The 25,871-nt window shown below is 40.4% G+C and overlaps 1 protein-coding gene and 1 long non-coding RNA gene across 3 annotated transcripts; one reads left to right on the top strand and one right to left on the bottom strand.

The window, feature by feature from the left end:
- Positions 1–524: 524 nt before the first annotated feature.
- On the bottom strand, positions 525–23,751 carry LOC131253022 (protein SLOW GREEN 1, chloroplastic-like). Of its 2 annotated transcripts, none has more exons than XM_058253851.1 (2): positions 22,530–23,751; positions 525–768 (listed from the first exon to the last, which is right to left on the bottom strand). In XM_058253851.1, exon 1 carries the CDS (start codon positions 23,673–23,675, stop codon positions 22,578–22,580), a length of 1,098 nt encoding a protein of 365 aa, XP_058109834.1. In that variant the 5' UTR covers positions 23,676–23,751; the 3' UTR covers positions 525–768; positions 22,530–22,577. The 2 variants fall into 2 exon arrangements, with proteins under 2 accessions (XP_058109834.1, XP_058109833.1); XM_058253850.1 differs by lacking the exon at positions 525–768 and adding an exon at positions 22,302–22,376.
- Positions 22,140–22,400, top strand: LOC131253023 (uncharacterized). The gene is made up of 2 exons (XR_009174793.1): positions 22,140–22,224; positions 22,255–22,400. It is a non-coding gene; the product is annotated as an uncharacterized LOC131253023 (long non-coding RNA).
- Positions 23,752–25,871: the final 2,120 nt, after the last annotated feature.

Genomic DNA, 25,871 nt, shown 5'->3' with positions numbered 1-25,871 from the left:
AAAACATCTGTTTACCGCCCGTTTCCAGAACTTTTCATCCTCTTGAGGTATCAAGACTAATCTCATGAAGGATGCTCACAAGGTTGGCAAAGTCCCTAGTTTCCTCATCATTTGAGTACCTCCAAAAAGGATACGTTCCACACCATGGATCCCCCCAAAAACTTATAGCAAGTTAGCAACTCACACTTTCACCTCTTGTCAACAGATAGAAGAATGAAAGGAACCCATTTGCTAATTTCGAGTCTCATAGCCATATGTCCTTCCAAAATCTGATTCTCAATCCTCCACCCACTGAAAATCTACACCCCTCAATCAATCAGCATTTTCCTGCCTTTCCCAGTATTTGATTACCAGCTTGATCAGATATCCTACCAGTGTAGCCTTTTGCCTTCCACACAGAAGACCACATGGAGTTCACCGCCGAATTCAGGAACCAGCCACCAGCCCCCAAATCACCATATTTTCTATAAATAACCTCTCCACAATGCTCCTAAACCTCCACCATTTCATCCATTTAATATTGGTCTCTGTTTAATCGTGCAGTGGTGAGATATATAGGCTGTGATACTATTTCCAAACACCCCATCTTCAAGAACACACCCTACCCAGGCCAAGAAGGCGAAAAGCCCATAGCTACAAAATCCGGTGGGTCAATTGTTTGTTGGTTGTGACACAACCAACGTATGCAAAATGGATTGCTAAAAAATCACAATATACAAGTCTACTTGAATGCATGTGTGACTCACTTGATGAGCAAGCTTTCCCGGCCTTCAGGATAGGACAAACACACCAGCAGGCCATCAGCCGAACATCATGAATCATTGGAAACAGACGCTTATTAACAAGGCAATATGTTTACTAATTCCACAAAAACAATTCTAATGATGTCCTCTTAAGATAATGCCCAAAAGTAGCAGGTGAATATATCACATTGAGATATTCATAACAAGGCAATGTCCACTCATATTTTCGTGAATCAAATCCTCGATTAGGGGAAAATTTTGAGAAGGGTGTGTTAATTCTGCGAAAATTAGAAGAAATTTTGATTTTTCTTTTTCTTTTTTTCTTTTTTTTAGTATTTTTTTAAAATGTTTTTGGAATCTGGTTGGGAAGTGGATTTTGACCACTCGTCTTCCATTTTCGTGAATTATCAATTTGGGAGGAAAATTGGGAAGGAAAAAAACAAAAAAACATGCATAAATATTGTGAAAAAAAAATAGATTGTTTTTTTTCGAAATTTCTTTTGGGCATCTAGTTGGAGAGTGGATTTCAACCACTCATCTTCAATATTTGGATTTTTTTAATAGTTTAAAATTCAAAAAAAAAAAAAAAAAGTCTTATTTAAAAATAATAATAACATTGTTTCATGAAAAACTATTATTTGTTTACTTTTAAAATTAATTATTTTATTTCATAAATATGTATGCATATATGGATGTGTGCATTAATGGATGGTTGAATGGATGAGTGCATTGATGGATGGATGGATGTGTTATGCATGTATGGATGGATCATAGATGCATGTTTATATGCATAGATGCATGGATATATTCGTGTATGGATGGATGGACAGACATGTACAGATGTACATATGTATGCATGGATGGATGGATGGATAGACGTGTATGGATGTATGGATGGATGTTATTAGCATATGTATGCATGGGTGATGGATGGATGTATTAGTGTACGTATGGATAGATGGATGGATGTATGCATACATGCATGGACGGATGACTGTCTTTAATTTAGAAACAGCTTTAAGTGATTATTGTGTTTCTAATGATATTATTGGTATGAAATGAACTCATTTTGGTTTACTATTGCACTAATTTTTTACGTCAATACATGTTTTAGGCCCCTATCAATTGGAAATTTTATTATGTACAGTCCTTTTTTGCAATTTGCAATTCCTAAATATGTAAATGTGTATTTCATTATCTCATGAAGTTCCACTGAAAAATTCCACCTTTTCCCCCATGTTTCCCTCAGTCAGAGATACATTTCCTGGCATCTGCATTATTATCAGCGATATTGATACATGTTTCCATATCCCGGTCAGTGATATGTGTAACGATATTGATACTACGAAAACAGTCGACGCTTAACATGTTGCTTTCCTCAACTGCAAGCAAAGCTAATGTTGTTGGTCTAATATGGGTTCTATGTTATATGCTTTGTATTAGACTTGGTCCCATTAATGTAATCTTGTTTTCTTTTACATAAATTATCATTCTCCACGAAAGGGTACTATTATGTGGAGTCGTGGACCGAACCATAATTATAAAAGTTGTTGACTACACTCAAAACTTGTCCGAGTCAACTCAACTCAACAGGATTTGAAGCCGAGTCACTGGGAAACTCAGTATTGAGACCGGCTCGGCCTAGACTCGGAAAGACTCATTGAGCCACGAATCCATGGCTCTGGCTCAGTCAACTCAACACGACTCGGTGTGACTCAAACCAAGTCACTCATCTCTTGAGTGGAGATACAATTAAAAATAAAGAAGGATGGGAGTGGGATCCAAACCCCCAACTTCAACCAAATGAAGCAATGCACATAACCAATAAGGTACCTGTTAGTTGTTGATTTGAGTTTCATTTTATATTACTTATAGTTAAATTTAACTATTTTAAATATCTATTTACATAGTTTTTTTGCAAATAGCCACATAAAAACAATAAGTTTGCAAATAAATGCATTATTAATTTCCCATTATTGCAAACACCCACATTCGGTTAGATTTTGCCAAATCGTGTTAATTTTTGTGGCATCTTTTTTTTAAGTGATGAAACTACCCCCAGCCTAAAACCTCTCTTACAAGAAACTACAAAAAACCCTAGCCCAATTTGCCATCTCCATCTCTCCATATCTCTTGTTCTCTCCTATTCTCCTTCCCTCTTCCTCCTTCCAACTAGCTCTCTCAACCCTTCTCTCTCTTTCATTCACAAAGAAGCAAAAACAAGAACAGGGAAGAAGAAGAAGAAAGAAGAAAAAGGATGAGCAGAAGAAGAAGAAAGCTTGAAGTGAATTTTTCCCCTTATCCCTCCATACTGGGGAGAATTATTTGTTTTTACCTCTTCCACCATATTTGGGGGAAGTATTTGTGGGCCCATCCGCTTGATCCATGCCATCCGTCTAATAGAATTATCCCATCTAGAAAGGATTTTGGGAATTGTTCATCCATGATTGGAAACATCAGAGGTTTGCTAAGCCCACACCTATGTACTAGGGGTGCACATCGAACCGGTGGAACCGGACCGAAACTGTTGGATCGGTCCGGTTTGGTCCGGTTCTAGACAGCACCGGTTCCGGTTCCGGTTCCAAAATTTCAAGAACCGTTGGATACGGATCGGTTCCGGTTTAGGGCCCTGTAGAACCGAAACCGAACCGTGGATCCGAACCGTTAATCCGAACCGTGGGCGGAGCCATGGATCCAAACTGGTTTAGGGCCCTCTTACCTCATTTCAACGAGACCCAATTCCTCTTTTCTTTTGATCTCCCTTTTTCTTTTTTTAATTGATGATGATGGGATATGGGTTTTTTTTTTTATGGATATGTAGGAACTAGTCAAGATTCTAAGGTGGAGTTTACTGAGGATGAGAAGACTCATTGAAAGGATGTTTAATCTTCTTGGAGAGAGGTTTCATTCTGTCTTCTTTGGAATTTGATTAGGGACACGTATTTTACACCCTGACCCCGTTTTGATGCATTCACCCCTCTATTTATGAAGTGGGTGTTTGTCAAAACGAAATTCATGTTTGAGAACAGATCCAGTAGCCCACAGGACTATTCCTAGGGCCCCCATCATACATGAACCCAACGTCAACTGAACAGACCAATGATCTTGTGGGCCTTTTGGCAGATGACCCACTTGCCTCACCTGGAAAGCCCAGAACCATGGAACCAATCCGGAACCGAACTGTTTTCCACGGTCCGGTTCCGGTTCGGTTCTAGGATGCTAACGGTCCGGTTCCGGTTCCAAAAATCGTGGAACCGTTAGGTACGGTTCGGTTCCGGTTTCACCCCAAAACCAGACCGAACCGACCCGTGTGCACCCCTACTGTGTACAAGGCAATTGATGTATTATGTATGCACCACCACATGTGCCAGTGTCACACACATGCACAAGATCCAAGCTATCCATAACGTGGTCCGAAAATTAGGATGGTCCACACTCTAAGTAGGTCATAAAAATAGGCGAACAACTTAAAAAACTTGCGGGAACTTTTTTCACATATAAACTTTTTTTCCTGAAGTGTGGTGCATCTGATGTACACTGTAGCTTGATTGTTGTACCCCAGCACCAGAGCATCAAAACAATGAAACCCACCGGATTTAGTGCATTGATCTGAAGCTTATATGCCATGGTGCCGAGACCACGTGTATATGAGATACCCCGTATACGGGCATGTGGGGTTTGTAAAGCTCGAATCATCATACCAACTATCCATGATTTAGTGATCCAGGCCAATAAACAGCTGGTCCTCACGAAGGATGAGCCATGAACCAAGATTGGAAAATCCTAGCCATCCACGTTTTAGTCTTTTTCAGTAAGATAAGGACAGGATCTATAATTCTTTTTTAACCATCAAATTGAAGGGGTTATGTTTGTCCCATGAGGGAAGATTTTGTGGTATGTTTCATATTGGGCATGGTTCGTAAGATCAACTTGATTGGATGCTTGAACCATGAACCTGACTTGTACAAGCTGAAAAACCCAAGGATGTTGCATATTCTAAAGGATCGTATACCAGTGTCCAGTTATAGTCTCCACCAAACAAGATGGGTCCCATGGTCAGGACCATCTCTTAGTTTGTTCCCACTGCATATGGACCATGCCTCAAAAGAACTCTCAGATTGGAAGATCAAACCACCAGTCTTGCCTTTTTCTGCAGTTGAACACGGACTGCTACTGTAGCTCTTCTGGTCTATTTCAGGCCAAAAACTCAACGGTTACAATTACCCTGTAGACAACATTTTCAAGACATGGACCAGCCATAGTGGCAAATCATTGTGCATTACAAATATAGGCATTTTTGTCATTTTCTAACAGCCCTTAACGTTAGTAGTTAAAAACTAATGGAATGTGGTTATTAATAATAACAGCAAATTAACAACGTGGTTATTCACAAATTCAATATTTTTATGTGGATATTTGCAAATACCCTTTTATCAATGTGGGAATCTGCAAACCCCCCATTTACATTAATATTTGAGTCAGGTCTGATCAAGGCTTCAAATCAACCCAACGGCTGAACATTGACCAAACAACCGATTGACAACTGATTTGATAGGTTCCAACTGCTTGTTTGTTCAATTAACGCAACAACTTACATGGTCTGAAAGAAGTTCCTCGGACATGCTTGATAAGTTCGGAGAACCACCAACCAATGACTTCGGGCTGATGATAATCCATCTTTCCTCATTTAATCTTCCAGAGATGGCAATGATACTCATATATGGTGGCGAACATTATTACAGCCGATAAATCACTACAATCATGTCACCCCCTTCAACATCAATTTCATGTGGAAAACAAAATATCTTAATCACTCTCCAAGAAATCCATGGCAATGAGGCCATGCCATCTACTGAAGAACATGCTCTGAGTCCACTTCTTGACTGGCTTGATAATGGGCACTCCACTAGCGCAAAAATACGCTACTCAAGTTGTGGTGGTTGAACTTTTACAAGCCACTCCTGGACCAAATTGATGTGGGTAGCAGTATCTACATACCATACTAATCTTATCATCAACATTGTTGTTGTCATCATAGCCTTCTCCTAGCAATTTCAGGGTTCCCCTTCACAAATCCTGTTTTGCCATCATTTGAAACAGAAATTATCATGGTAACTTGACAAATTTTCAACTGTTGGATGCCCACCAGACATCAACCCTCTTACACTCGGTCTAGGGGTTGGTGGAGTAGTGCATTGCGCCAGGTCAAACCCTGCTCCTATCCCATTGATTTTACTTCGCAAAAATTTCAATGATTGGCTCCCTCCCTCCATCACTCTAGAAGAAATAATCCTAGATACATAGGTCTGCAAGCTCGCCATCCTCTCTCAGCTAAAGAATCAACGATCTCATTAGCTTCCTTCCACGAGGGAGTGAAGGTCTAGCATAGATGCTATGTCATGGATCTCATCCAAAGCAAAGTCTCCACAGCTCAAAAGCAAAATTGGACAACCACAAGATATTGCTCAAATCAAATTCCAAGGTAAGATTTTAGGAGAAGATTGATGACCAAATGATAGTTGCTTCCTGAAAATCTGTCACCTCCACCTCATTTGAATCAAGCCAACAGACCAGCATGAAAAGCATATCCTCATGACGATGTGCTCAAAAAAGAAAAAGCATCTCTTTTAAGACATCAAGAACAATGAGATCTGCTCAATTCATGGATAGTTGTACTACCGATAATTATAGTATGTAAATTATGCAAATATGATGAGTGATATACTCAACAATTTTAATCCTTGTATGTATATATATAGTGTACTAATGCAATAGATACAAGAAAGATATCCACAATATAGTCCATACAGTAGCATGGTATTAGAGCTACGGTTCTAATCAATCCAAGCACCATCCGATCACCATTTGATCATTCTCCAATCATTGGCAACCCTACACCATTGTCGATCTTCCTGCAACATAAACAACCATGTCCCATCATCTCTCCTTAATCACCATCGCAACCCAAGCTCCGGCACTTCTCATTGTTGTCTTCAACCATATCCACACCCCATCACCTGAATTCAAATGCCAGTTGTCACAGCAAACTTAACCTGTCATCATCACCACTGTTCCTAGAAACCTATGTTACAGTCGTCATATCTTCATCATTTATGAGCATTTATTAGCATCACCTGATCTAATCACTTAGCCCAATTTTAATCGATGCATGTTCAATTTGATATGTTCTCGCATCATCTTTTACAGACCTTTCTAACCAGACATATGTCATGTCAGGCCTTCGTGGTTGAACCTGTTCACTCTTCACCATACTTCTCTCAATAGTTCTGATATTTAGTGATTGTTGGATCTGAAATATAACTATTGTGTACATGAAGCAGTAACTAATTGTTATCTGCAAATATGTTTTGCACACCTGTCCTTGCCACCGAATTGTCAGTTCCTGCATTTGAATTTAGATATGATCGTCTGTCTTTGGATTGGACCTTCTAATCCTCTATTTATTCGTCTACTTGTTCATTTGAATTTATCTGCATTGCCTACTTCTATCGGTTTTCAGTTATTGTCGGTGCTCAATCTGTTTAAACCCCCCCCCCCCCCCCCCCCCAATGGTTTAGGGTGTCTCCCGATTGTTTCGCAGAAACAGAGACAGTGACAGCTTAGATCAAATGGGAGATATAGGTATGTGATAGATAGTGAGACGGTTGAATAGTGACCGGCATGGTTTCAAGACTGAAACGAGTCTCATGCAACTCATTCAAGTCGATTTGGAGTTAGTCGAACCCAGTCCAGTTCAACACCGCAAGTCACTTGGATGAGTCACCCCCTAATGCCGACTACATCGAGACCAACTCAATCTCCACCGCTAATCTTGAGATGGTCCACAATCTTACCATTCAAAGGCTTGCGTTTTCAATACATCGTATAGGAATCATCATCATTGCCCTAGGCAAACCGCTATTTGGATTACTTGGATTAAGCTAAGGTCAAAGCTTCTCACAAAGATTCATCTCCGACCAGGTGGACAGATTCAACAATCTAGATTGTTTTGAGCTTCTGGAACCTTAGACTCATCAAATCTGGGAATGAAGACCATCATAAGATAGTTGACAATCTCAAGCACCTTGGGATCAATTTCAACCACAACAAACCCTAGAACAAATGGGCGGGCCCAATGCAGGGGCATTTTCACACCGGGCTCAAGTGGGATGGCCCGTGTGAAGCGGGACCGATGTGAAGTGGGGACCATGAGGGGGGTTCAGCCAAGGGCCTACCCTAGGCTATGAGATAAAGGAATTGACTCACCATGCTCTATTAATTCAAGCTTTTAGAGCAAGTGGTCAATTGTCCTGCGTCAAAAGTGATATCAAAAGCAAGAGGTCTCGTGTTTGATACTCCTCACCGAGGATGATTAATGCATGGGCATTTTCACACCAGGCTTGAGTGGGGTGGCTTGTGTGAAGTAGGGGCACAATCGGGATGGGCAGCCCGTGTGAGGCGGGTGGCTTATGTGAGGCGGGACCCATGTGAAATGGGACCCACGAGGGGGGTTCAGCTGAGGGCCTGGCTTGGGCTATGAGATAAAGGGATTGATTCGCCACACTCTTATCAGTTCGAGCTTTTAGAGCAAGTGATTAGTTGTCTTACATCGGGGCCCCAAGGCCCCATCATTGTCCAAATCTTGTTCAGAAACTTGCAGCCCACTTTTGGCTGACCAAATAATGTTGAAATTGTGCAAAATTGGTCTCATTTGAAAGTTTATTGAGTCAACTTCTAACGAATACAATATTGTTGTTGTATAACTGACATATGGCTGATTTAGTACACAGTTGTCAAGAGACTGTATTTTTGCAAAAATTTGACACAAGACTCAGATTCCAAATTCCTCTTCACATAACTCATTGACTTCACACATTCACGAGCCCACATGACATCACTCAATCCATAAAGCAAAAGAAATTTAAATTAAAAGATTTACAAGTCCCACGAAGAGCTAAAAGTCTCCTTAAATAAGAAAAAAAAAATTTGTATGCATTTCAAGGTATTGCTTTCTTATTTTTCGTTGGTCAAGATAGCTATTTCACTATTATTAGTTGAGAGAGTCAGCAACTCAGCACTTGTTTTATTTGATGGTAGAACTAGAAAGCTTGTTTTGATGTACTAAGATTTTCACTTAGTTTTGAATATAAATAAAGGGCCCATACAACCATAGTTGATTGATTTCTGAAGGGGAAAAAAATCTAGCATCTTGTGTGTGATTTATCAGATTGGGATTCATGCTCAATCTCCTCAAGGAATTGCAAGTTCCCCTGGTTTTTTGTTTCTCATTGCTAAGTTGATCACAAGGTGACCATACCAACCTAATCAACATGATTTTTCACCGAGTTGCTTGTCAAATCACAATACTGGTTATGCGTTGTCGGCTTCCCTCATTCACTTCACATTATCTTCCTTGATGCCCATGTGTATCCTTTCAACAACATGTAGGGTCGATATTATTTGGTATCAGAGCCAAAATATTCGAAGATCGATTCTTACGCCAATTCTATCAACATAGCTATCTCAATCCAACCGTTGTACATGTTACCGCAATGACCCATGCAAACCATCATCAAGTGGTATCACAGCTCAAGAATGCGCAATTTTAATACAAAATAATGATAAACATACATGTCGTTGAAAGGACATGCGGGCGTAAGGGATGACAACGGAAATTCGAATGTAAGATGATGATGAATCACGTTAATCAGGTCATAAGGTCACCCTACTAGCAACTCAATAGCGGGAAACCAAAAACAAGGACCTATTTGGTTTGGTGTAAATGCATGTAAACGGGCAATACAGTCAAAAATCCACCTCGAAAATCAAGCAAAACTCAAACTCGTAACAGGTTAGCCCCACCATGTTGTATGTGTTGTATCCATGTCGTCTATTCATTTTTTTCAAATCATTTTAGGGCATGAACCCAAAGATGAGGCAGATCCAAAGCTCATGTGGACCACACCACAAAAAATTGTGGGGATTAAATGTCTACCATTTAAAACTTCTTAGGGGCTACAACAATTTTGGATTTGCCTCATTTTTGGGCTCATGCCCCTAAAATGATCTGACAAAAAAGAACGGACGGCATGGATAAAATACATGCATCATGGTTGGACCCACAATTTACGTGACGCAATCGGTCTCTTTTCAAAATCTGCACTTGGCAACATCTTTACTAGATGGAAATACCGAAGTAAGTCATCATTACTTATTTACCATCGTTTGCATGCATTTACAGCTAATCAAATAGACCCTAACGGGAACTTGCCGCCTAGTAAGAATCTCAAATTTCATAATAACACACAAGATACAAGATATTTTTTCTTAGAAATCAATCAACTATGACCTCATATGTATGTACGTGCTCTTTATTTTATATTCGAAACTTGATGAAAATCCCCATACAACCAATCAAACTTCATAATTCCACTATTCATAAAAGTGTTGGCTCTCTCAACTAATCATAAAGTACTTGTTCTAAAGACTAATGAAAAATTGGAAAGCAATAACTTGAAACACGTACTATCTTCTAACTTATTAAGACTTTTTAGCTTTTCGTGGGACCTATAAATCTCTCAAGCCAACCTTCTTGCACCACATGGACTAAGTGATAACATATGGACTTGGAAATAAGTGAAGCCAACAAGTTGTATAGAAAGAAAGTTAGAATCAAACTCATTCGCATCTAAATTTTTTGAAAAAGCAACATCTTGGTAGTCATCCAATAAATCGATCACATCCCAGCCATACAACATCGAACTTGCATGTATTAGGGTCCATTGGAATATTGACTAGATAGGCTTTCAAACAATACCAATTTTACACCATTTCGACATTGCTTGACTCATAAAAAATGGGTTGCAAGTTTATGAATAGGATTTCAATAGATAGTTGTGCCATAGCGCCTATTAGTCTAATTTGGGGTTTATTGGGGTTGAAATTGGATCCCAATGTGCTTGAGATTGTGGCCCACCTTGTGATGATCTCTTTAATTTGATGAATCCAAGTGGTCCAAAAGCTGGAAACAATCCAAACCATCGAATTTGTCCATTTAGGTCAAAGATGCAAATCTCTATAAGAAGAGTCAGTAATCTTCGACCTTGGCTCAATCCAAATAGTAGTCCACCTAGATCAACTATAATGATCCTTGTGCGATGCATTGAAAACACTAGTCTTTGAATGGTAAGATCACGAACTATCTTTAGATCAACGGTGCAAATTGACTAGGCCTTGATGCAGCTTGCATCCCCCTACTCGGCCAAGTCAACCTGATTCACCCCCAACTTGGGCAAGTCCTAACTCAACTTAGATTGAACGAGTTCTTGAGTTTGTTAACCATGATCATCAAAGAATGATGGAATTGTGACCGACGGTGGTTGGAGGGATCAAAACCGTAGCTCTAATACCATGTTAATCTATAGATTACACTATGAAAAAAATTCGTGTATCTATTGCACTAGAACACCAAATATATAAACAAGGATTACAATTGTTGAGCATACTTAACAAATATGCATAATCTACCTACCATGGTTATCAAAAGCAATACAATTGTAGGTACAACTGCTCATCTCTCTCTATCCTATCCTAACAACGTTAGCTAACAAGCCCATAATAATATGGTTTTCTAGAAAGTAGAAACCAAGTTTTGTAATCCAAATGATGCCTAAAAGCACCACCATAAGATGACTAAAAGGAACTTGAACATAGAATGCAAGAAAGTTGTTCTCTATTCTCTTTCGACTTTCCTTTCATATCCTCCAAAGTTTAAGTACATCCCTTCCAAACTCTCCAAAACCCAACAAACAAGATGGTCTGAGCGTCCATTGCTAGGCCTCGATAAAAATAAAATAAAAAAGCCCGTCCTTGGGAGTCGAACTTTGGTGCAAAAGCAACAAAATTGGCTCAAAGAGATTTCAAATCGTGAATCGACTATAAAGAAAAGACATGACTGGCTTCTAATAGCACAACCAAGAAGGGCTACTAAGAAATGGAGCACAGGGGATTCCAATAAGCTAAACTACACAGGCCCAAGAAGGATGCTGCATTATTAGCAATACTAAAAAAACAAAACCATGACGAAACCACAAATAAAATTCCTCTTCAAGCCATCAAATCTGTCAGTAACTAAGTAACTCCAGTTTCATATAATCAATACTACCCAAATTGTTTTAAACCTTGACCCAAAATGGACAGTGGGACCAGTTTGGACTGGAAAGACCACCAAAACAAGCCGTCTTACCATAAAACCTGTCAGTCAAAAGCTGAACTCATGACTTGAAAATCAAGTGCTCTAACCACTACCCAGTAGCACATTTTGTTATTTTGTTAATTCCTTCCATTTCTAATAGTTTTCGCTTAAACAGAATTCCGGACCTGATCAGTTGGACTGGCAGCTGGACCGATCCATCCCCAAAAACAGTCCACATATGGTCCAGGTTTTGAAACATTGATCTACCAGAGTACCACATTTAGGGCATGTTTGACCCTTAGTAAATACATTGTAACTGGGTAATAATTACTTCACTTTGTAATTACCGCATTGTTACCAATGCTTGATTTGACACTTACTTTTTTAGCTCTAAAACCAAGGACATTACCAAATTATATGTGGGGCCCACCGTGATGTTTTTGGTTTATCCACACCATCCATCCTTTATGCCAGCTGAATTTAGGGCTTGACCAGAAAAATGAGGTTGATACAAAGCTCAAGTGGACCACACCACAGGATTTAGGGAATCAAATATTTACCATTAAAAATTTATCGGTGCCACTGTTTCATTTGGTGTGGGCCACTTGAGTGTTGGATCGGACTCATTTTTCGGCTCATGCCCCAAAATGTTACGCTAAAATGGATGAACGGCGCAGATATATCATATATATCATGGTGGGGCCCACAAATTTAAACTAGTCATTTTGACCCAGTTTGCAAAACAGAAATACAAGTGCATTTTCAAACTGGGTGGAGTAATAATTAGTAATTCACAATGCATTTAAATGAGATTTGGAAAATCAAACAGGCCAAAGCAGGTGTAAATACCCGGTAAATGGGTAATTAACTAATTATTACCCTTTCGCCCCATTTGAAAATTCATTTGAATTTCTGCTTTGGAAATCGGTTCAAAAAAGTTAGTTTAAAATTTTGGACTCCAAGGTGATGTATATGATACAGTCGTTCCGTCCATCTGTTTTTCCACAACATTTTTAGGCATGAGCCGAAAAATGAGGCAGATCCAACACTCTAGTGGCCCACACCAAAAGAAACAGTGGCCCCGAGAAGTTTTTAACGGTAAGTGTTCGATTCCTTTTTTCCTGTGGCATGGTCCACTTGAGCTTTGGATAAGCCTCATTTTTTGGCTCATGCCATAAATTCAGCTGGCATAATGGATGAATGGTTTGAATAAGCGACATGCATCACGGTGGGACCCACATATTTTGCAGCTTTCTCGATTTTTGCGTGTAAAAGTAGACAGTCAAATCAAGCATTAGGAAAAATGTTGTAAATACCTGAGGAAGTAATTATTACCCATTTACAGGGTATTTACCAAGAATTTAAAAAAATCAAACAAGCCCTTAATCTACCATCATAAGCACTGCAAATTAAAATTTTGGCAATGTCAAACAAAATCTTAAACTAGAATTCTTCTTCTTTTTTCTTGAGAAGATGAAAATGTCATTAAACAAGCATCAGAAAAATACAAAGTGCATAGGAAGGTGACCCTATCGTCACTCCACTACAAGAAAGGAACAAACACCAGACATTGGACGCCTAAAAGCAAAAAAGCAACCATAAACAAAAAACAAAAACAGGGGACCAGAACCTCGGCCAATCACCCAAGGACATTTGAATCCCAGTTACATCTAAAAGCTCAGCCGCCAATTTCCAGAGAATTCTAGAAGACAAATGACCCATTCCAGAACTAAAGACACTATAGAATAAGATAGCACCATCTCGGTGACACTTTATTCAAAAATTCTTGCATCCCTTTCCTTCCATAGCCCCCACATAATAGCGAAGGGGAAGAGATCCCAATTGTGTCTACCCTGATCAGAGAAAGGGCCTAAAGTCCACACTGCCATAACCTCTGAAAGCTATCTTTCTAAACCCAGTTGACTCTAAACAACTTGAAGAAATGATCCCAACAAACACTAGCTGTCAGACAACGCAGGAAAAAATGGTCCACTGATTCCTCACTTTTCCTACACATAATGCACATATTAGCCATCAGTCCATCACCATATTTCTCTTTTTAAGGTTATCCATCACAAGGGCCTTATTTGTTGCAGCTAGTCATGTAAAAGCCTGCAGTCGAGGGGGGATGGGGGCTCTCCAAATATTAGCACGGGAGTAGTGAGGATCACCTGAGATGCGGATTTTAGAGGAGGATTTAACTGAAAACTGACAATTGGACACCAACTTCCAAAACTTAGGGGTCGTTTGGCACCATGGATTTGGGGGGATTTGAGGGGATTTCAAATCCCCTGGTTGTTTGGCAGCATAAAGTAACTTGGGGTTTCAAATCCCTTCAAAGAGGGGGTTTGAAATCCTCAGTTACAGCTTGGATTACATGGGGCTTTGAAATCCCCTCAAAGAGGGGGTTTGAAATCCTCAGTTACAGCTTGGATTACATGGGGCTTTGAAATCCCCTCAAAGAGGGGGTTTGAAATCCTCGATGACAACTTGGATTACATCTAAAATCCTTCCAAGAGTTGCATGTGTAACATGTGTGTCACCAGACTATTATTGTATTGGGCACATGGCCCACTAATGATATCCCAAAACAATTAGATTATCAATTGCATCACTATAATTCCTTTAATATGATGATCAGCACTGTCCAAACATTGTCCATGTAAATCAACAGTTAAACATCATTGGTTAGTCACTCATACATGATCTTGTGCTTGTGGCCCATCCGAGACTTGGAATTTCATCATTTTCGAGCAAAGCATATATTTCAGTGGGCTTATTACAACCATTATGTTAAACATTACATACATCACTAATTAGAGATATTAGAGTTGATTTAGTAATTAAATTCAAACCCCTGTAAATATACCATGCATAGCTACTTTTGTATTAAAGTTGATTCCCAATCCAAGGTGCAAAACACAATAGGAGGATTTCAAATCTAGGGGGTTCCATATCCACCCTCCCAAACAGGCCCTTAGTATCTTCAAATGAAGGATCAATACTAACCTCCTGCAGGATGCCCAAGAGAGCGGTGAGGTCTCTCAAACCTTCCTCATTTAAATTCCTACAAAGGTCAACATTCTAAGCCATGGAATCCCCTAATGATTCGTAACAATCCCTTACACTTGCATCTTTGTTCATCGCAATGGAGAAAATCAACCGGAACGCCATAGCCAAATTTCCATCCCCTACGCAAATATCCTTCCAGAAGCTAATTTTGGAACACCCACCCACCAAAAATCTGCAACAAACTATTATCAAATTTCCCACTTTACTGGGATGATTTGTAATGCCTTGATCGGGCGTCTTGCTAATCACCCTATAGAAAATCCAACCAGATTCTCCACCCTATTAGGAAAACAACCACCTCCACCCAATTCTCCATATTTCTTATGTATTACATCTCTCCACAACACCCGTCTCGTCTCCAAATCTCCATCACCATTAGCAAGCTCCCAGTTCTTCTCCTTTATATTTGCCAACCAAGGACCTCCATCCTTCCTAGGTTGTTACACCTCTACCCAATTAACCAAATGGAACTTGTGACCCTCATTCCGACCTTCCCACGGAAAGTCCCGTTGTAACTTCTCAATTCTCCTACACACCTTAGCCGGCATCATGAACAAGAATAGAGACTAAAACAGAACAATTAAGAAGGGCAGCTTTTGATGAGGCATATTCTACCACCAACAGATAGATACAACTTCCACTTGGCCAATCTTTTCTCAATCCGGGGCTAACCACCGGATCCTAGAACAAAGGAACCCTTGCATTTCCTCCAATCAGAAGGCCAAGGTATTTTACTGGAAGCTTATTGGCCTTATATCCCTCCAAAATTTCAGCAAGAGTCGCCACTTCTCTATCCTCCATTCCCACCTCTTCCGCCACACTTTCGCTCATGTTTCGATTCAAAACATCTCAAGACACCTTTAATATGCTTCTTTTGACACTTAGATGTGACGCAAAGAATATGGGACCATCTACAAATTGGAGGTAAGATACCTTTATCTTTGGTCTACGCACTTTAAAATCCTGAACAGAACCAAGGTCCAATGCTCTTTACATAAGTTAAGGCCGTCCGCCACAATAATAAAGAGGAGATGTGATAGAAAATCCCCTTGCCGCAACCCTCTTGAGCTCTAAAAGAACCCCACCAGCGAGCCATTAACTAGAATTAAAAAAGATGCTCACACATTCCTTGATCCACAAGAACCATTTATTTCTGAAACCCATCCTTCTAAGAAGGATAGCATAAACCCCTAATCAATGTGATTGTAAGCCTTCTCCATATCCTCCTTGCAAAGAATCCCCTTTTCCAAGCTTCTTTTTCCTAGAGTCAATAGATTTGATGACCACCAACATACCGACTAAAATTTGTGTCTTTCACGAAAGCTCCTTGAAAAGGAGAGATGAACAACCAGGGGACCTCTCTCAATCGCAAAGAAAGGATCTTAACAAGAATCTTATAAACTCCCCCAACCAAACCTATCAACCTATAATCCTTAATATTAGATGCATCTTCTATCATTAAGGCCCTTAAGATGAAAGGCCACAAAGGTAGCATTAAGGCCCTTAAGATAGCCCAATCACAAAATTCCCTCATAAAACACATGAAATCTTTGTTGATATTGATAACCTACCAACATTCTTGGAAAAAAAAAAAGTAAAGAAAAAGTCATTCAGCCCAGGGGCCTCGTGTTTATCCAACCTCCACACCACTATCCGAATCTCCTCGGAAAAAACCCCTCTCAAGTCAATTGGCATCCAACTTCATAACTAGCCGAAAAGGAAGGCCTTCCAATTTAGGCCTCGAGATATTTTCTTTAGAACACAGTCGACTATAAAAGCCAACAATTGCCTCTCTCAACAAAGGATCTTCCTCGAAGGTGTCATCTGCCGCACGGATCTTATGAATATAGTTCACCCTTCTTCTACCGTTTGCAATCTTATGGAAAAAAAAGGGGGGGGAGGACTTTTGCCTATAGCTTTCCTCCTCCCTCTTAAGGATCTCTAAGCACCACCCTATATACCTCGAGGCTCACCGCTCTTCCTCACTATTAATATAATTAATGATATACTTAGAGGCCTCCCTAAGAACCACCCTATATACCTCGAGGCTCACCGCTCTTCCTCCCTATTAATATAATTAATGATATACTTAGAAGCTTCTTTTTCTAGCATCAGCCCCAAAAGTGGGCCTACTCCAATCTTTCAACTTAGATTTAACATCTTAATGTTTCTTCATCATCCAAAAATCACACCCATCCCCTGACCCTCTACTCATTCCATCATCCTGCTGACATTTCCACAAAGCCATTCTGCTTCACCCACCAGTTTTGGAAACGAAAGGCAATCAAGTCGCTTAATATGCCTGAAGTTTCTAAACAAATTAGAACACCATCTGATGTTGGTTGTGGGAAAACTGATTACAGTAGCCCTGAAAAATGACTTTTCCACTCATGAGAGATGAGGAACCTATCGAGCTTACATTAACGAGTTTGTCTTAATTATTAAACCAGGCGAAATGGCCCCCATTTAGAGGAAGATTGGGTTATTGCTATCAACAAAGGCAGCACACTTTCTCATAGAGTTTGTCACCCTGCTTCCTCCCAACTTCTCATTACCTAAATGGGATTGTATTGAAGTCCCCTCCTAAACACCACAAAAGATTCCACCTACCCTTAATCTCAAACAGCTCATTCCAAAAGTTGTTTCTCAATTTAGGATCATTGGGCCGATACATGTTGTCAATGCCCATAAGAATTCCTCCCCAACCAAGTGACATCTCGAAGAGAGTGAATAAATTCCCATGTGGACATCCACTAGCAAAATCATATCACTATTCCACAAGGCATTATTCCACCAATCGCTCCTACAAAAGGGAGGAAAACATAATCCTTATTTGACTCCCCCCAAATCTCGTTAGTTACATTCACCATAATGTCCTCCAACTTCAATTCTTGCAACAAAATATTCTCCACCTTTCTTAGCAAATCTTTAACACACCTTCTTCGATCTCTATCACCAAGACCGGAGATGTTTCATGAGACAACCTTCATGGTGATACCTTTGAGTAAGCCTTCCTCCCCTCCTTCCTATCTTAGTTTTCTACTTCCTTCTATATACATTTTTTATTTCCCATCTTCCTATCTTGTGATCCTTCTTGCCGTTGGGCTGTCCTCTCCTTAACCTTTCTCTGAACCTTCATGTGGACCCTCTCTCCTTCTCTCTCACATCCATTTCTTTTAGGTCTTTGAAGATAGTGTCAATCTCATGGGTCTCCCCTCCAAACGATAGACCCAATTTTTGTTGAAGTCTCCCATATCTAGATTATCCTCTAAGTCATCAATGTTTTCCAAGTGTTGAGATCCTTCGAAACCTCTAGTCACCTTCAATCATTATCGAACTCAATTCCACATCATCTACCACTTTTGACACTACCGACATAGATGTCGTCTATACAAGAAACTGATCTGAATATGTTTGGCAAATTCCACAAGTCGCAGATTGCAACAATGATGACAATGTCTTTGAGGAAGCAGGTGTAGAAGGCGGATTCTTAGCCACCCTTGCGCTGATGATTCTCAAACCCGATTATCCAACAATCCAAGCTCTTCCCTAAAAGGTTGAACTTCACAACAATCCCCTAGATTGTGGACCACTTTTGGCAAGCCCAAACAGCTACCCAAAGCTACCACTGAAGACAAACGAGACCCACCATCCACAAATCCTTGACCCTCTAACTCCACACTATCATCTCCACGTCATTTGAGTCATCGGTTGCAACAGGATATTTCCATCCAACAATGCTTCCTTCCTAGCATCAAACACGCATGCCTGAAATCAAGTTACGCACTAATCAACACTCCCCCCTCACAACTTCAGGTTCATGCCTGCGGTTGTCCTTCACACGAGTCTGGCATGATTTGATTTGGGTTTCCTCTCCCATCTCATTAGCACAAACATCATCTCACAATTAGTCAAAATTTCGCAATATGACTTTCTTTTTTTAAGGGGAACTAATATATGGTCTTTCCTATGCCGCGTCACCACCTTTTTACAACCCAAACGCACCTCATGACAGTTGTCTCTATGTTGGTGAGAGGCACTCCTTTAACACACAACCACTACCTTTTTAAAGCATTTAATTCTCTAGCTACCATCTCTGATGGGGACATCAGAGGACCTACTCAAGTGGACCAGAGACGGAAGCGACAACCCACATCAGTACGGCTTTCTTTGTGAATAGGAGACGAGTTCCAGATAGGGCCCACCGGGCCATTTTGAAGACCCCACATGCATTCTCATGCATTAGACGTGCATCAAGAATACCCCACTTTGGGATGATGCATATGGACTGCTTAGGAGACCATTTTAGTCATAAGATTTTTATTTTGTGTCGATCCAACCATTGGATCTTGTCGATCAGGCCATTGGGCCACCAGATTTTTCAGATATAAGCCCCTTGGACTCTGATCTTGCTTCATTTATGTTTTTTGTTATTTTTAGGAATTATTTGATGGATGATATTAATAATAAGTGTTTTAGTTTTCTTATTTTGGAAGATGGGTCATCTCACTTAAGTAAGTGGCATAGTTGTAATTATTACAAATTTTTAATTATAAAAGCACGTCGGAGGTAGACGTCCAACCCTAGTGGAGTTATTGAGAAAAAAAGAGAGAAGCTCTCTCATGTAAAGGAATTTTCCTCGTGTTTTAGGGTTTGTGAGAAACTCTCCCTTCCAATTAAATTGTGGAAGGGTAGAGGCTTGTTTAGTGGTGGATTCTCCAAGGTGCATTCTTCATCTTTCTCTTCTTCAAAAGATATTAGTCTTCTTCTCGTCTTCCTCATTCCCCTCCATTACAACCTTCTAAACCCATCAAAAGCCCACTCAAACCTCCCTCTCTTTCTTCCCCTTTACCTAGCCATGTGTCGAATTGCACGTACGTCCGTACGAGCAGTCACATGTGGACCCCCGTTTGGGGTTTTCCCTCTTTGATTTCCCTCCAAAACTCCCTAAGCCCTATATCCTTTAAATCCCCAAAAAACCCCATTCCTAAATCTCCATCCATGAATACAAAACCTTAATGAAAATTTGATTTTTTTGTGAAACTTTCCCCAAACCAGAATTTTGCTTGCATCATTGTCTATTCACGTGGTTGTTGCACTACCCACGATAGATTGGAAGGTCCATACTTCCAAGTGGGCCACTCTTGAATTATTTTATATTTTCTTGCACCACGTATGTGATAACCTAAGATCTTCGTGTTATAAATTTGAATTTCCAAATCTATTATGTGGATGTGCTTAATTTAAATGTTGATTGCTGAAATTAATGTGTAATTGATCTCTCATCTTGCAAACTAGGATAGTTTCCATTATCCTACATCACTCTCTCTCCTTATGTCCTTTGATAACCCCTAACCCCCTCAAAGTTGCCACATGACCATAGTACTGTCTCATCATCAAACATTCCTTCCATTCGAATGCCGCCACCTATTCCACCCCCCTCCATGTCACCAACTTTTCCTTCCTCTAACCATCCCTCCTCCAAAGCATTAACCTATTGCTATAACTCTCTTCTAGCTACTCTGGCCACCTCATGAACTTCCTTCACCGCTCTCACCTAGTGGAAGTATCCCCTTCCTTATTTCCACCACATGATTTCATCCACTATAAGAGGAATTGGATTAAACGTCTCCACAGAGCCATTTGTTAGGATTTTCATGCTCTATACTTCCATCTTCTCTTTGCAGGGTCAACTCCAACACCTCCCCAAAGCAAGACCTCAAGGCCAAGAAGGTGTCCACATTCCATGCACGGAGCGGCACTCCCCAAACATCCACCCAAATCTCCTTACCCACAGACCTTAAACACTCACTCCATCTACATAGGTCGATAACCAGGCCTCCCATCTTACCCCATCCCTCCTTTAAGATTCTCGAAACCTTGCTCTCCAATGGGAGAATGGTGAGGACTGACCTCCAACATATTATACCCACCAGAATAGCCATCGCCCATTTATCCAGTATCCACTCATGGACCTCTTCTAGTGAGAATCTGCTGAAATCCACTGTTCCAATAACACAAGAGCTTAGGATCAGTCATCACTCCCTAGCTAGAGAGTTTTTTTACCACCATATTGATCTTGTCGTTTATCATCTCCTTGCAAGCTTGACTTGTTGTTTGCAAAGGATCCTAAGACTACACTCATATAGGAGTTTAGACGAGGGGCTTCGCATCTCATCTCCAAGGGAGGGGATGAAGGGTTTCTCCAAATAGGTCGTGACGAAGGTCAGATTTGTTGCAAATTTTCTGTCCATTTCTCTCCCCAACTTTCCTGTTTGAGCTATGTTTGCCACAAGTCTCCACTCGTCCACCATCCTATCTTACGCACATCTATGGCCTTAAATGAGTGGTCCAAATAGCTAAATCTGAAAAAGGCACACATTCTAAGCTTATGCGAGTCTCAATGTTTGGACACCACCATCTCTACCAACTTCCCATACTTTAGAAAACTTCTGCAACATTATCACCCCCGCCTAAGACAAAAACCAGCCACAAACACTGTAAACAGTCCATTACCAGAGATTTTCTTCTTATGATGTACTACCTTCCATTCAAACCTAGCATCGGCCACAAAAGAGAATCTGATGAAGCGACAGAAATTGATCCCAGCATAGCAAAAAGATCCCGCTTGGATTCCATTCAGTCAGCACAAGAAACGATGAATGGGGAGGCATCCAGCACATTCCCCCTATCCATTGTTTTTCTGCTGAAAGAAGAAATCACCACGAAGTGGAGCAACGAGCTCGGTTCATAATTCAAATGATTATTCGATCTAATTAAATGTTAAAAACATAGTGTGCTTGATGCAGGAAAGGATTCTCCTGTGAGTGGATAATTGATTCCTTTTTCTTTTTCATGAATCTTAACTGACCTCCTACACTGACAAACAGGGAGGCATCCAGCACATCCCCTCGATCACAGTGAAGATAGGTGTCGATTGGTCTCAATACTGGAAACAAAGTCACCAGAGATTTTTATCTCAACTTGCAGGAAAAGGATATTCAAGATGCCGGAAAAGGATATTCAACCGTAACATGCAAGCCCATGACTCATTGAATGGACAGTCCCCAATTGGAAGTGGAGAAGAGCTACTTTCAGATGCACATCAGCTGTCACCAAAAACCCAGAGAACTCCATGCGTGTTTGAGATCCACTCTCTTCATATTTTATTTAGCAACAGTCTGAATTGGGCAATTCCACTACACTGAATTTATAGTGCAAAGAGAGAGAGAGAGAGGGAGAGAGAGAGAGAGAGAGAGAGAGAGAGAGAGAGAGAGAGAAGCTAAAAGAAATTTTGCAAAACCCAAAGAATCACATTATCTCACTAAAAACTATGAACGCAATTTTCTCTCATTTAACTACACAACCTGAAACAAAAATAAAAAAATAAAGGCTACTTTAAATTTAAAATTTAAAATTTAAAAAAAAAAAAAAGAAAAAAAAAAAAAGAAAACTAGCATTTCAAAACAAAATTGAAGCTACCATACTGCATTTTAAGAAAGAGAGAAATTCAAGCTTACCTATATACGAACAGCCTCTTGCTTCAAAAACCAACATCCCAATTCCCCTCATCTCTTCAAACCGGCCCTATCTTTCTCCGCCATCTGTGAAAACACCTTCGTAGCAAGCACATTATCATCGAAATAGTCTGCATAGGGATGCCCCTTCGGCACAAGCCGGCGGTACTTCTCAAACTGCTTCTCTGCCTCATCCATCTTCCTCAACAATGTATATATAATGCCTTGACACAGATAAGGGCGGAAATCCCTCGGCTCCTCCTTCACAAGCTGCTGATAGACCTTCAATGCCTCTTCATACTTCCCTTCAATCACCCGCACCTGTGCCACCAGCAATTTGAACTCCCTCAGTTCCCCCTTCTTCTCCTTTTTGCACCGCTCAATCACACCCTCAATTCTCTTCATCAGTGCCTCGAGGTCCTGCGGCTCGGATTGCATAGCGGCCATCGCGAGGCCATGGTAGGCCTCAACACGAAAAGGGTCAGTGGAGATTATCTCCTCGAATGCAGATTTGGCGGTCTCAACTTCCCCACCATAGAGGTGGAGGTGGGCCCGCAGCAACGGCCATTCCGACTCTATGGGCTGAAGGGCAATTAGACGATCGATGATGTCAATTGCTTCCGGAAGTTTTTGGAGCTTGATCTTTATCTCCATAAGGGCTCTGAGCGAGCTTACGTCGTCGGGGTGGGAGTCCAAGAACTCTTCAAGGGATCTCTCTCTTTCTTTCTCCGACTCGGGGGTGGCATCAGACGAACGGGCGGTGGATGGAGGGGCTGTGGTGGGGAGCGCCGCAATGCAACGGTTGTGATTGAAGCGGGTAAAGAATAGGGCGGCGGCAGTGACGAGGGAGATGGAAATGGATTTGAGGAGGGATGGGAGGGGGTTTTTTGTAGAAGGGAGGAGGGCAGAGGATTGTTTTGGTAAAAAAGAAGGCTTTTTTGGTAAAGATGAGGGGGTTTGGGGGTGATGGGAGGAAGAAGAGGATGATTTGAGGAGGAAGGATTTGTGGGTTTTGAACGGGGTTTTGGTAGAAGGGGGTTTGGAGGAGGGTGTTTTTGGAAAGAAAACAGAAGAGAAGGGGGGTTTTGGGAAAGAACGATTGGGAAGAGAGAGTTGGAGAGGAGGCTGGATTTTGCTGAAGGATTCCATTCTCTTTGTTTTCGGGGGTTTTGGAGAGAGGAGGAAAGCGTAAAACCCTCAGATGCTGAAAGGGGAGATAGAAAGAGAGGAGGGAAATGGTTAAAAAGATGGATAGCCAGCCACATACGCAGCACACGTGCCACTGCGTGGAACATCTAAGCCGTGCACAAGGTAGGCCGCAGTGGGACATACACGGTTCTGAGGCAGCTCGACCCATCCGGTGGGCCAAACTATACCCAAAGAAGGGACGGTGCAGATCGAATCGCCAATGTCCACATTCAATCTATGCCGTTGGGGACGATAGTAAGTAGGCATGGCAGATGCGTGTAGATTCGTGAAAAGCATGAAAAAGTAAATAATGCGTACCGTGGGACTTTGTTTTCGGAACAGGCGGGAAGAGAGAAATTATTTTCCTCCTTTTTTCTTAAAATTATTTTTATAAAAATTTAATATTTATTTTAAAATTACTATTTTACAAAATAAAATAAAAATTTACACCAGGACTAATATGTATCAAATAAATATATATATATATATATATATATATATATAATATTTAAGGAAGAATTGTAACACATATAACATAAACAATATATATGTGTACTTGAAATATAGGTTTTACTGTAACAATTTTCTTAGCTACCACATTCGGCTACGAAAAGATGATGAGAAAATAATGAGATTCCCACGATGTGATTGGTCTTTATAACACAACTTGGCTTCAATTGGAAGGTGATTGAACGGTCGGGATTTTGAAATCTCACAACAACAGTACGGAGAAGGCCATGTAGACAGAAAACAGGATCCGATTTCATGAATACGAAGGAAACGGGATGCAGTAGCTTTCACACTGACGCCCTACGTGTGATGAGTGTGAAAATGGTTGGCAAAGTTGGAGCTCGGAGTTACAAACCACCAAGAAATGGGAGAATATGAGTGTTTTCTCGGCTGTGCAATCGAGCGTTTCAAGATAATCTGCACGGTTAAGATCATCCAATAGAAGAAAGTTTATGGTTCGCTCATGCACACATGTTGATACTCTGGACGTGCACACGTGTTGATCATCCATTGGATGATATAGATCAGTTCAAGATGATTTCTCTTGGATGAGGATAATTGGGTTTCCGAATGAAATAATCAGAAGAGGACAATCTTGCACGTTGGCTGCTGTTTTCCATGATTTTTGGGTTAACGTCCTCGACGTGCACTCGTTGTGCATTCGGGCCTTGGTCACACATGTTTACAGCCGCGGCGGCGGGTTAGTTATGGTTGATCACAGACCATGGTCTCCTAATAGCCTAGTCGTTGGATGATTTGAATCCTTTAAAATAAACTATTCTAACTCAAATGGCCATAATCATCTTAGATCTGAAAATGAGTAATTGAATCGTGTTTAAGATCATAAATTAAGTTTCCCATAGGTTCTTGGGGGTGTCTGGGCATAGATGTAGATTCGGTTCCTCATATCAACAGTTAGATCAAAGATTATTGAGGGAGAGTGTATGATGTAAAATATACATGTAATTATTGTACATTTTTAGATTTAGAGACGGCAGGATTACGTGAATTCGTTTGGATGGTACAGGACCTCCAAAATTAAGTTCAGATGTGATTTGATGTGATATGGAGAGTGATAGATTCATCGAGATTGTCTATGGAACGGAATGAGGGTTGTTGTCTCATTTTCAGGAGGGCCATCTATCATGATACGAAATTGAATGGATCGTAGATCTTGCGAACTAGGTTCCGAAATTGATATTGTACTGTTTGATTGGACCAACTAAGTATTATCTCACATTTAAAACAATTACTAGAATGAAATAATTATTATGGATTTTGTTACATCTTGTGAGAATCTAGCTAACCCTTTTAATAAAGTGTCTTGTTCAAGAGAACTTAAAAGATACATCAAGGGGTATGGAATTAAAGCCCTTAAAATAAATCTCGAATGTTAAAGATTCCAACCTTGTGGTTGAAGATCTTAGAAAATTAAAGTTCCAAAGGTGTTTTAAATTGAAATAATATTGTTGGAATACCATTGAAAAAGGAAAATTTTGCATTCACAAAAGCTTCATTCCTATGGGAGGTGCTTGTTTTTTCAAATACATATGTAAATACAGGTAAATAAGTACTAATTATTTGCGCATGGTGTTTATTTAAGAGAAAATTTCCTTAGTAATTCTGCCTCGAAAATAATTTGTGGGT

Source organism: Magnolia sinica, chromosome 8 (assembly GCF_029962835.1).
Source record: "Magnolia sinica isolate HGM2019 chromosome 8, MsV1, whole genome shotgun sequence".
NCBI classification, from domain to species: domain Eukaryota; kingdom Viridiplantae; phylum Streptophyta; class Magnoliopsida; order Magnoliales; family Magnoliaceae; genus Magnolia; species Magnolia sinica.
The sequence above is the reverse complement of the archived record's forward strand: the minus strand, read 5'-3'. Positions and strand labels throughout refer to the sequence as shown.